Source organism: Gavialis gangeticus, unplaced genomic scaffold (genome assembly GCF_001723915.1).
Source record: "Gavialis gangeticus isolate Ggan-Ray unplaced genomic scaffold, GavGan_comp1, whole genome shotgun sequence".
In the NCBI taxonomy this organism is placed as follows: domain Eukaryota; kingdom Metazoa; phylum Chordata; order Crocodylia; family Gavialidae; genus Gavialis; species Gavialis gangeticus.
This window is the reverse complement of record NW_017729028.1, coordinates 36,752,753-36,765,433: the sequence shown is the minus strand read 5'-3', so window position 1 is coordinate 36,765,433 and position 12,681 is coordinate 36,752,753. Positions and strand designations below refer to the sequence as shown.

The 12,681-nt window shown below is 46.2% G+C and overlaps 2 protein-coding genes across 4 annotated transcripts in view; one reads left to right on the top strand and one right to left on the bottom strand.

The window, feature by feature from the left end:
* Positions 1-11,408, bottom strand: part of MUT (methylmalonyl-CoA mutase) — a 31,658-nt gene extending 20,250 nt beyond the window's left edge. The window contains exons 1-5 of the mRNA XM_019520957.1: positions 11,367-11,408; positions 9,543-9,939; positions 5,090-5,457; positions 4,446-4,603; positions 1,804-1,975 (exon numbers count right to left, since the gene is read on the bottom strand). Of these exons, the coding sequence (XP_019376502.1) occupies positions 1,804-1,975; positions 4,446-4,603; positions 5,090-5,457; positions 9,543-9,906 (1,062 nt within the window). The 5' untranslated portion in view covers positions 9,907-9,939; positions 11,367-11,408. The remainder of the gene's footprint in view (positions 1-1,803; positions 1,976-4,445; positions 4,604-5,089; positions 5,458-9,542; positions 9,940-11,366) is intronic.
* The window catches only part of CENPQ (centromere protein Q), a 17,971-nt gene continuing 16,669 nt past the window's right edge, over positions 11,380-12,681 (top strand). For 2 of the 3 annotated variants that reach the window (XM_019520960.1, XM_019520959.1), the window contains exon 1: positions 11,380-11,542. In XM_019520960.1, the coding sequence (XP_019376505.1) occupies positions 11,414-11,542 (129 nt within the window). In that variant the 5' untranslated portion in view covers positions 11,380-11,413. Of the gene's footprint in view, positions 11,543-11,853; positions 12,021-12,681 lie in introns of those variants that run through there. The other variant, XM_019520961.1, reaches the window with a different exon arrangement.

The following is a 12,681-nucleotide window of genomic DNA, read 5'->3' as shown; positions in this document are numbered from 1 at the left end:
CCCCCCCCAGCTCAGGCTGGGCAAAGCCTAGGTGGCAGCTCAGTGCTGCTGGCTTCCCCCTCCCTCTCTGCTGACAGCCCTGGGGATGGGACTGGGCTGCATCAGCCCAGCCCTGAATGTGTGAAAAATTAACCAGAGGGAACATAAGTTCCCTAGGGTGCTCTAAAACAGAGCACCTTCATCTGACTGACAGTTGATCGAGAGTTAATTTTTCATCTGATCGGACACTTGAAGAGTGCCCTGCAGCCATGCATGTGTGTTATGGCATAGCCATAAAGTGCTTTCAGGGGACTGATCATGTGAAAAATGTAACTTGTATGTATTGCTGCATCTTTACTAGTAAGGTCAGACCGTTTTGCGTAGCCTACACCATACATTTCAGAGATAAACTGCGTGGATATAATTAACCACAAACAAATTGCAACAGAAGGCTCTTAACTAGGGATGTAAATACTGATTAAAGAAATATCCATTTAACCTGTTGTAATTACAATGGTTAAAAAATTAATCAGTATGGCAACTCCTAACCTGGCCCAGATGGGGCTACTTTGGCTCAGCCAGCAGGGTGTCCTGGCCCAGCCCGGCATCAGCAGGGTGCTTCCAGCCTCGAGATGCAGTAGGGATTCAGTGGCTCCCTAGGGTCATCTGTCATGACAACCTGGGCAGGCCCAGCCCAGCATCAGCGGGGTGCTTCCAGCCTCGAGATGCAGTAGGGATTCAGTGGCTCCCTAGGGTCATCTGTCATGACAACCTGGGCAGACAACCTCTGTGAGCCTGGGTCTGGATGCATTGTGGGGCTGAGCCACAGGCCCAGGGGAGTTTTCCTGCACCCAGTTACTTCCACCTTGCTCCTGCCAGGCCCTGCAGCAGCTGTAGCAACAGAAGACACTGTATCTGGCTGGGTGCAAGGATGGGGGCGGGTGTGGTGATGCTATGCTCCAGTCTGTGGCTTGATGGGAAATGGGGAGGAGAGCCCGGGTCTGATGCCTGCCCCTTCCCACCCTGCTGTGGGGAAGGGGCTGCACTGGGAGCCAGGGGCCAAAGCAGGCAACATAGCCCAGAAAGCTGTGGGCAGCAACAGCAAGTGAGGGGCTTTACCAGCCTGCTGCAGCCACCAGCATACAACTTCCTGGGCCAGCTGCAGCAGCACAAAAGGGAGTGGGGACGGAGAGTACCTAATAGCCTGACTAGTACCTAATAGCTAGGGTCTATGGATCCCAGTGCAGCCATCTGCAGCCTCCCCACTGCCTGCCACAAACAGGGTGGGCTCAATGGTGGGCATCAAGTGCCTTCCTGGAGTCTGGGCTGCTCATAGCAGGGAGGCTGCAAGCAGCTGCACCGGGGTCCCCAGAGCCTAGTTATTAGGTACTAGTCATCCCTCCCTCTCCCCACTCCTCTCTCCCTGCTTCCAATTCTTGCTGGGGCACTGCAGCGCTTCCCTCTCCCCACCTGGACTGTGCCCTGGGCCTGGGCTAACGATAACCAGTAAGCAAGAACCAGTGATCACTGGGCTGATCAATTTAACTATTCACTTCCCTACACCTAACATACCAACATTTTCCAGAACAAAGTAATCCAAACTTTTAAATGAGTGAAATTTGGCTCTCTCGATTCATTCTCAAAGCCATCCTACGCCACACAGAACACCACAGAGCTCCAAAACTATTAGGGTTTTCTACACTGTTCATGTCAAGAAAAACATTGAACAGATACACAGGTTAGCATACATGATTCAATAGGTAGAGTTGATTTACTCCATGGAAGATTTCATTTTTGGAAGTCATCTGAAATTTAAAATCCAACCTGCTCAGTGAGTGACCATCCTGAGGTCTGACAATGAGCTCTTAAAAGAAGAGATTTGGAGTCCTTGGGCTGAAATGTTTTCTCTATTAAGTGAGCCCACAGTCGTCTCCCAGCTCTTAGCTTAGCTATTTCCATGTAGAAGTTCATACCAATTCCCCAGAAGAAGGAAAGTCTGCAATAAGAGTACACGAACAGGACTTTAATTGTATAGAATAATATGTGATGAGCTAGTACCTAGAATTCTCCAGTAGATGCGAGAATAATTAATCAAGTAAGTTCCATGGTGTGCCCAAAATATGCCCAAATAACTGGGGTGAAAATGGTCCCTGGTTCATCCATGGACAAATGAGGAACAAGGCCTTTCAACTACATAGCTCCAACGACAGTTCTTTTCAACTGGTAGCCTATGTAATGGTCCCGGCACTTTCTACTAGTCACAATTTCAACTGCTTAGGGGCTGGGCTGGGAAACCACGAATGAGCTCTCCATGCTTCTATAGTTTTCTCTACTGTAGAATCAGATGAGTTTGGGGAAAAAACCCCATGAGATCGTTCTCTGCCTCAGTTTCCCTATATATAAACAGACAAACTACCGACCAGGCAGGTGAGCTGAGGGATTTAACTAGCATAAGAATTTCCTAATCAAATTAATGAGGCCTTTAAAAACAAACCAATTTCTAGAAAAAGGGACAAGTACAGACCAGATGTGAAGAATAAGTTACTCTCTCAAACTCTAACTGCCAGCAGGACAGTCCATGGAAATTTAAACATTTTTATGTTTGTGAGTGAACCCAAGTCTATTTTTTTTCCTGGGACATCAACATGGCAACAATAGTACAAGTGAAAAATCCACTACCTATATTTATAGAATACAAGGACTATGTGAAATATTATCTTCTGGAAGGCTTAGTATATTTCCTTGAATATAAGACAGCTCCACAATAATTAGATTCTGTATATGGAAAATGTATTAATTTGTTATAATTTTCCAGTTACACAATCTAAATATTGGAGGTTTGCCTTGAATTTGTCCCTTTCCTACTGCCATAGCAGAGAAAGTAAATTGGGGGAGGCCCTCAAATAGCCCCTTTGCCCTCTTCCCTGCCCCTCCAATTTTTTTCCCCTGCAGCCCCTTCTCCCCTCCTGTCAGATCCTGCTCTCCCTGAGCACATGGCAATGAGGGGCAAAACTGAAAACACTGACCTTGAAATAAACATACCTGCAATAACATGAATACAGGCAAATTATTGCAGGTACCCATAAACTTAGCTCATCCACAATTTATGCATTTTACTTTTTTGAAAATGCTGCAAGTTTTAGCACAGAAACTCCAAAAACACACTTGTAAGTAAAACTTGTGTACCTACTTAGATACAATACAGATGATGCATGATATTATTTCAGAGCCAAATATCTCATGATCTATCATATTGTTCAAGTTTCATGAGTTATCATATATTGCCAGACCCCAGCAGAGTCATTAGCATTTCAAGCCATGATGACCCCACAGCTCAGAACTGCTCAGTATGTGTGTGCACTCCAGATACCACCCAACAAAGGATCCATGTGCTAATTAGTCCCCCAACTCATGACTGGAACTAGATTTCCTTGTCACAAGTCCTGCAAATCTCAAAAAAATGTATATGCAGATGAAGTGTGGGACAGCCTGGTCCAGCTCCATGTCATGAAGAATGGGGCCACTAATAATATGTACCATGCTGAGAAGGGACAACCAAGGGATTCTGGGCGAACTATTTGGAGCTCTGTTTGGTCATGTTTCCCAGACACTAAAGGTTGATGAAAAGCAGGAATCATTGGAAACAAGAAAGAAAAGTGCAACTCAGCTGTGGGTGTGAAGAGGAAGTTGAAATGTATTTGATGCAATGAACTTGCTGTGACTAAAAAAAAAATGGTGTTGAGGGGGACTGAACACAATGGGTATACCCTATAAAAAAAATCAGTACTTTTCCTCTAAAAAAAAATGTGTTTTATAGCAATACTCTCTGTTGGTTGCATTTAATGAACTTCCTAGTTGATTTCTATTACTAAATACATGCTGCTTTTGGCAGTAGTTTAATGATAGACAATGTATTTACTGGGGGAAAAAAGCCTGTCCTGTTTTCAAGTAAATACGGTATGTCATCTCATTGTTAACATTTGGTATTAATAGTCCTATTAAAAATTTAGAGTTCTATTTTTTCCCCTCAATGAGAATCTATGTCCTGTTAGAATTCATAGAAGTTACAAGGGCAACTGAAATATGCTGCTGCTTGACCTTTTGAGTTTTTATTCCTTGACAGAAATATACATTATGCTGGTTGATCTACTTTAATTTTCACCATCTGTAATTTCTATGCTTCCACACAAGTGAGGCAAAGATTAGTAGAGGCAAGATACATGAAGTACAAATTTTTACTAGTGAAAAAGTTGTTAATTAAGTTGTTCCAATCAGTGGTTACCAAGGAATGTGGAGCACGTGTATAAATGCCCTAAGCATCCATTGTACCACTCCCTTTACTTTGCAGTTATACAACAGGAAGTCAACACACGATAAGTATATAAGCTTTGTACCTTTATTCAGTTTCCAAAAGTAAGCTATTTTAAAGATTATTTATACTTTACTTAAAAGCTTGTTTTAATTACCTTGGTGCAAATTCATCAATAGTGAGGCCAGCCCGTAGCCCAGTTCTGCAGTACTCCAAACCATCAGCTATAGTATAAGCCAGTTCCAAAATGGCATCAGCACCTGCCTCCTGCATATGGTACCCACTGATAGAAATGGAATTGAATTTTGGCATATGCTGTACAAATAAAAAAGCAACAGTTACAGTTTCATTAGCTCCCCCTTGCTCTGCATTTCAAAAGTAAAATGACTGTCCTTGCGTTCAAGATTCTACACAACTGGCCCTAACCTTCACCACTACCCAATGTTTCCAACTAGCAGAATATCCTATTCTGTGCTGGCCTCTATGTTTACAGTAGCATCCCTATGCATGAAGTTTTCTCCTTTAATCATTCAAGTCCTTCCCAAATCTCCAATTTTCTTTGTTATCCATAAATAGCATATATAACGTTCGCATAGTAATAGAGATGTACATATCCCATTGAAAAATAATTCCACAATCTTATTACTGTAACCCTTGTCCAATCCCACCCCATTGCCAATCCTCTCACTGCTTGTTAATAGCTCTTGTGGTGTCTTTGTTCTGAAAAGTGTTTTGTGCACTGCACAAACAGTTCATTATTGTAACAGTAGTAGAAGTGAGTGAATTACAATAAAATGATACCTTTGATGTGTACTGAAAGATGTCTGCAATAATCCTCATTGATGGTTCTGGAGGGAAAATATAAGTGTTCCGCACCATGAACTCCTTCAGTATGTCATTCTGGATTGTCCCTGTCAGCTTGGCTTGAGGCACTCCTTGCTCTTCCCCAGTTACAACAAACATTGCCAGGATAGGAATTACTGCCCCATTCATTGTCATAGAAACAGACATTTTCTCTAAAGGAATTCCATCAAAAAGGATCTTGGTGTCCTCCACTGTATCAATGGCAACTCCAGCCATTCCAACATCACCGCGGACTCGAGGATTGTCTGAGTCGTAGCCACGGTGGGTTGCCAGATCAAAAGCAACTGACAATCCCTGCTGGCCAGCTGGGTCCCCCATAAAAGAAAGATGAATTACAACAGTTAAAACAGGCATGCTTTAGGAACTGAGTCTAATTTAGTTTTCATAGTCAGGGTCTGGCATGATCCAATTTGTAGTGTCACACTGTGTCCCCTCCCTAGACTTCTTTGGAGCATAATGTTCTGAATTTGAACGGATGCAGTACAGTGTCTGTTGTTGGAAAGAATGAAAAAAACCCCAACACTTTACGAGTCAAATGCTGATAACCTCATTCAGAGGCATGAAAGGTCTTGTATACAGTGGAGCTGCCATGACTCTAGTTGGCAGCACAAACAGGCTGCATGGTGAAGTGTCATTTGGGAGATTTAATAGCTTTACAAAGGCAATGCTCTGGAGCAGCCAGAAGACGCACCATAATTTAAATCCAAAATGTTAAGCTCTCCACATTCCAGCCAGTCCCACAATTCCTGGGCACAACAGCAGGTGGTAATTTAAAGTACACTTTTGTTTACTTCACAGGTGATCATCAGGGGTCCTGGCTTTCTGTGTTTAAAAACTGTAAATGTTGTGATTAAAGATTGCCAAATTCTCCAGTTAAAAACCCCAAAATTTGCATTTTTCCGCAATGAAAATGAAACACCACTATATATATAGATGCCAATTTAACACAATGGTTTATTGATATATTTATCATTTTAAAGCGATTTGGAAGCCTACCAATGCCCCAATCATTATAAAAAAAATCTAAATACCTATATATTTTTTTTTTACCATGGAAAATCAGAGCCCCCCCTTCACTCATCAGGATGTGGGTCCAGCTGTGACTGTCCCTCTACTGCTTTGTGGCGCTGAACGACCATGATGCTGGTGCCCTGCCTATGCTGTTGCCCCTTACTCCCAACCCACAGTCGCTCACCCCACTGGTGCCCTTCATTCCTGCTCTGCAGCCTCCTATTCTACCGGTGCCCATTACTCCCGACCTGTAGCCCCTGTCCGTGATAGTGCCCCTCATTCCTGACCCACAGTCCCCTGTTCTACTTATTGCCCCTCACTCCCAAACGGCGGCCCTTAGCTATCCCCACCCTGCTGGAGGGGGGCCCTCAGCTTCCTTTGCCCTGCTCAGCCCTGTGCAGACTCACAGGATGGTGGTGTGCAAGGACACGGGGGAGATGGTCTCCAGCATGAGGTGCATGCAATGCACTTTATGCAGAACCACCGGCAGCGGCTGGGGCACCACACACTGCACCACACTGCCTCTGGGTGGGCCTTGCTGGCAACAGCATGGATCTGGGCTCACCAGCAGCACTGAGTGCTGCTTCAGACCCCTTGCCCCGCTGCTTGGACACCTCCCCCACCACACACATTCCCTCCACATACTCCTACCACCTACTCACACATGCCCCTTGAAAGCCCCCAGACAGTCTCCAAGTCCTGGCCCTGCAACCACCCCCATCCCCCACACAGACTTACCTGTATCCAGGTGCCAGAGGTGTTTCCACCACCCTGCCTGGCTGTACGTTGGCCATGCGCATGTGCATGCCTCCAACCATCCTCCTTTCACTCCCCTCAGCCCTAAGCAGCTCTTTTGCAGGCTGGAAGGCTGCCAGCCTGCAAGGGGAAACCCACAGTTTCTTGCATTTTTCTCCTTTAAAAGGAGAAAACTTGCATTTTTCCACAGTAAATGAAAAACCCAGATCCCTGGAGATCATGCTGACAGGATCATCCTAAAGTTTTGGGACTGTGTAGAGAGAACAAGTGCTCTTTCAGAATCCAGTGCCATTAAACAAAAGTTTTCCCTGAGTGTTCCCAAGTGGTCTACAATTTATCAGGCAAGATTCAGGATCTGTTAGACAGTTCCACAGTAACATACCTATTCAGACGTGAGTTGACAGTCACATTATAAACCAGTGCCAGAGCCAAAAAGAGGCAAGGGAACCCATGACTGCAAATTCATCCCAACCACTAGACCAGAAAACTACGTAAGACTTGTAAACAAATAGATTTTTTTTGCTCCATGGTGCAGCCTTGTTAGGCACAGAAAATTCATGCAAAAAAATCTAAGGAATAATTTGTTTGTAAATCTTAAAAGATTAAATGTTTCCAGCACTAAATATATACAAGCCTAAACACTGTTAACAATGTAATCCCAATCAGTTTTACATTAACTAACACTGAAAAGCCAAGAGAAAAAAAAAATATCACAAAAATGGGGGGAGGGGGTGGAAGGGAGCAAACGTCTTATAATAATCAGGTACAAACAGGATCTGTATTTTAAGACACAAAGGAGGCAGTTTCAGATGACTAATTTGAAAGATATCTTTGGGTTTTTTGACTAATAAAAAATCATTACTCACTTTCCCTCACAAAAGTGATGGGTTGAATAGCTGGTGAGAGACAACAGCTATTGTATTCCACCCAAAAGTGGAGGCATGTGTGTAGACACTGAGTAACATCCAATATCCAGAATGTTATGATATTATATCATTTAAATACCATATTTTCTTGCATACAACTTCCTCCTCCCACACCCAATGAAACACACCTTCTTTTTAGAAAGCAGAACACAGGGGGGGAAAAAGGTCATGTCCAACTGTGTGACAGCATAAATCCTCCTGGGAATACAGTGTGTCCAGGAAGTGTGGAACCAAGAAGTTCTGGTGCCAGCTGTCTTACCTAGATCGTTTCCTGGTATGTCACACTTCCTCAACCTTAGGTCAGGGGTCGGCAAACTTTTCAGGTCGCAGGCTGGACTGACCCAGTTTGGGTCAGAGAGGGGCTGGTGAAAAGCAGGTGGGTGCTAGGATCCAGATGCTGCCACCACTTCCCCTGTACAGCTGCTGGGCAAAGTGGCCCTCCACATGCCCTCCCGCCTGACCTGAACCGGATCAGTACAGCTACAGAAGTCCCTCATCTGTAGGTCAGATTTGGCCATACGTTGCCGACCCCTGTTCCAGGAGCCAGATCTGGTCATAGGTTGCCAACCCCTGTTCTACGTCCAGAAGGAGCTACTCTGTCTCACATGCCTAGGCCCCAGACCCTTGCAAGGGCAGTAGCAATACTGTGAGTTCCTTGCTATAAGCAGTTCTTTAATATGTTCCTGGAAATAAAGTGCTGTTTCCACATCACAAGCCTCAACAAGATACCACCAGCAGCTTACTTGTGGCTTCTGGCACAAGTTATAGTGCTTAGCCAATAGCCATGGCTGCGAGAGGGTTAACACAGTAAATGGTCAGTACAGCGTCTCCAGGATTCCTTCTTTTCCAGGGCCAGAGCCTCCACCACTGCCTCATGCTCAAATCCAAGACTAGGGGCGTTTCTCCTCTTTATTAAATGGAGAAAAAAATTCTGGTCTTGGAATTCTGTAAATTCAGTCACTGAAAATGTCACTTCTAGGAAACTGGCCTACCTAGTAACACACAGTGGGCACATCTACATGTGCCCCTACAACGCCATTTTTACTGTGCCATCATTTAGTAGTTCCTTTTGGAAGTACCAAATGACGGTGCAGTAACAGCTGTTACTATGTCATACTAGCAGCTCTCGGTCATTTTTAGCCTCTACATTGCTGTAGCGATGCACTGAAGCAATGGAGCATGTTGCTAGAGCGTCATGGTTTGTACCAGCCGATGCTATGGCACTGCAGTGCATTGCTACGGCAATGCAGTGTCACATATAGACGCTCCCGGTATGTTTGAAATATACATTATGATGTTTGAACTTAAAAGTGCCAGGATGCACTAATGTGAAAGAGCTTTAGTGAAACTCACAAAACTTAACCGATTTTATGCCACAAATCTGTCCACCGTCATGGTCACAACACTTGTTCCAGGATCTTGGCAGTCTCCTTGCTAACTTAAGCTTGGCACACAGCTAGATTAATACCTTTACATTGGCAGGAGCTAAAAGTTAATCATTACATTCACAACATAATTTTTCTGTGTCTCAGTAGCCAAATGAAACAAAGGTTTCTAGGTGTTATTAAAATAGTGGTACAACAAAAGTTGTCAGAATTCAGTCCATATGAGGCTAAATAATCATACTGGTTTCCTGTGCAATGACATTTTACAGGCCATCTTTTTCTCCTCTCTAACTTGGGTAGGTTAAACTTTACCCTTGATGTTGTCCTTGTAGAACTTGTTGCTCTCCTCTACCGTACTGAAGCCAGCGTATTGGCGGATGGTCCATGGTCTGTGTGTATACATTGTGGGGTACGGCCCCCGTGTGAAAGGCATCACACCTGGCAGCTCCTCAGGAAAGTCATTTGTGTCTCTGCTGGAGTACAGTGGCTTGATAGAGATCCCTTCTGGAGTATGCCACATCAAATCCTCAGCGTTTTTCCCTTTCAGCTGCTTTTTAGCTATAGCGGCCCACTCTGGGTGCAGGCAGCGGCTCATGAGTCGGAAAGCTCCCAGCCCCGCCATCTGCATGCAGTGGCGGGGCCAGAAGCGCAAGGGCCAATCTCTGACTCTCCACATGTCCGGTTCTGTGGGTGACCAATATCAGATGAGCTGAGAAAATCAGAAAGACCAGTTAAAAAAAAAAAAGGGTAAATACTTTCCATTGCAAACATATCAAATAGAGAAACGGAGCACCAAATGGCTTGTCTCGAGTCAGAAAGCAGGTCACTGACAAGGAACCAGAAAAGAAGCCAAAACCTGCTTTAACCACTTACGGCGCTGACAGACTGGAAAAACAAAACAAAACAGAACAAAAAAAAAGCGCTTTATCAGAAGCAGCAGCGCGTTAATTCAGCCTGGCTCTGCAACATCAGCATAGATCATGTGCTTCAGCAGGGCTTTTTGGCGTTTTTAACTAAAGCTGATTCAATCAGCTATTGTATAAATGCCGAAAAAGCCCCATTAAAGTGCCTGATCTATACAGATGTTGGGTGAACTGGGTCCAACTAACATGATGCCTCTTTTGGGCATGTGCTGGACTTGGTATGGGGGCACATGGAGTTTAAAGTGCCATTTTTGGGGGGGGGTTTTAACGTCTGTAAGCTGCCTTAATGACTTCATTCCTCACAACAACACACCTCAATACCTAACCCAGATGCAACTGTTGCAATAACCTGAAGAGAAATGGATTTTCCTCTGTTTGGGGCCAGCATAATCAAAAGAGCAAAAACTCTTCTTCTCCCCATACCCCGGTAATGCATAATCCTTTAGTGTTGCTCATCTCAGTCCCTATCATGAACATTACACCAGTCACAGGATCGTAGGAAAATGGGGCTGGAAGGGACCTTACAAGGTCATCAAGTCCAGCACCCTGCTCAAGGCAGGACTATGCCTAACTATACCATCCCAGCCAGGTATTTGCCTAACCTGCTTTTGACATTTTCTACAGATAGAAATTGCAGATTCCCTCCTCCAATGCCTGACTGCTCTCCTCCCGAAAAGGTGGAGACGAGAAGGGCCTGCCACTCACGCACCAAACCCAACACCAAAAAGAATCTCATTTAAATTTTTAACAGGCAGTAGGGAACCAGAAAGCCAGCCAGAAAATGTACAATGTGTATCCGGGCACCACTTAGGGTAGGGACCGCATCTCAGTCTGTAAGTCTCAGTCCTTTCAGACTCAAGGGCCAGGGACAGACATTATGCATAAACCAGTTTAAAGTGATCAGAAGCGGGTATAAACCCGTCACAGAACAGACGTTCGGCGCAGGTAAATCTTCAAAATGGCTGAAACCGGTTTGAGATCAACCTGGTTAAACGCAGTTTCAGACTTAACTTTTCTGGCTCGATGCAACGTCTGTCCCTGAAGGGCAGGATTCCCGCCAGCGCCCAGCAGAGCCCCGGTGTCTCGGGCACCCCCATTGGCTAAGCAAATTGTTCTCGAACCCCCCCCCCGCCTCAGCGGGGCAGCCAATAGGCAGCGAGGACGCTCCCGCCCGTTGTTCCGGCGGGGGACACCAAGCTGAGGGGACTCGTACCTGCAACGTCCCGGCCCCGGCTGCAGACGCCATTAGCAGCCCCGCGCATGCGCGGCGACAGTTGCAGGCGGAGACGCACCCGGAAGGCCGCGCATGCGCGGAGCAGCGCGGGAAAACCGTCCTCACAACGATTCGTGCTCCCAGCGGGAGGTGGTGGGTGTGCGGGGAGCCTGGCGGTGAGTCCCCGGGATGGCGGGGGGTGGGATCGAGGGGCAGCGACAGGTGTCTGCCAGTGAACGGTGGAGGGTAGGAGACCTGGAGGGGCGAAGACTACAGCTCCCAGCATACTATGCACCGGCACCCTCCTTTGCCGCGGGGCGCATGCGCGGCGCGATGCCTGCCGGGAGTTGGAGTCTTTCCGCTGCCGTGACGTCACCGCCCCATGTGACTTACAGGGCTTTGCGTGCACTGTACGCTCTCCAGTCCCATGCAAATCTTCCCCCCCTCGCCTCCCCCAAATCAGTATGTAGCTGCACAGCTAATGTCCTGCCTGAAATACAAGCCCACGGCTTTGATGGCTGCTTCGTCCTGCAGCACCCCGGTTTTGCTTTTCGGGTCTGTTTGACGTGCGAGTTGTAGCCGTCAGCCCTCAAAAGAACATGCTGGACTCCCCCGCAGTTATTTAAGGAGCTGGCTAATTGTGGAGCAGCGAAGGTGAAAACGGGGGTGGCGGTGCGGGGCAAAGGTGACAAGCATGTGCTCCAGGTGAGGACACCGAGCAGAGCACAGTGGCCAATGTCAGCTGGCTCTTGCACGAGTCCAGGCTAATGGACACTGCCTAGTGAAACCCAGTCCAGAGACATAGGGTTAACATGGGCTTAATGTCACAGGGCAACGGTTGGTGCCATCCTCCCCCAGGCCTGTTAGAGGGGGCTGTTGACTATGCCCCAACTGAATTTTGGGAATAACATAAAACAAAATGGGGATAGGAGTGTAGGTCAAAGGTTTAAAATGAGTTTACCAAGCAGGGACACCAAGCACAATACAGCGGACAGTGCTTGTCAGATAGATGCCTAGCTTAGTTAGGGCCAAGAGGAGGCTGACCGGGAGGTCCTAGGACTCAGCGGGGCTGCGGATGGGGAGTGCGTACACAAAAAGGTGCAGGAAGTAGTGCAGCCAGCACCAAAGCAGGAGATTTGTGAGGAGGTGGTGAAGGGGTTGCATCCTGGTACAATCAAGATAGGCACATGCCAGGGTCTCTCTTTGTTCACAGAAGGATCCACATATAAAGTCCATTGCCTTAATGTCGTCTTCTTTGCTCCAAAGGTGTTAATAATACTCTCTCCTTTTCAATGGTCTTGAGGTTCCTCCAATT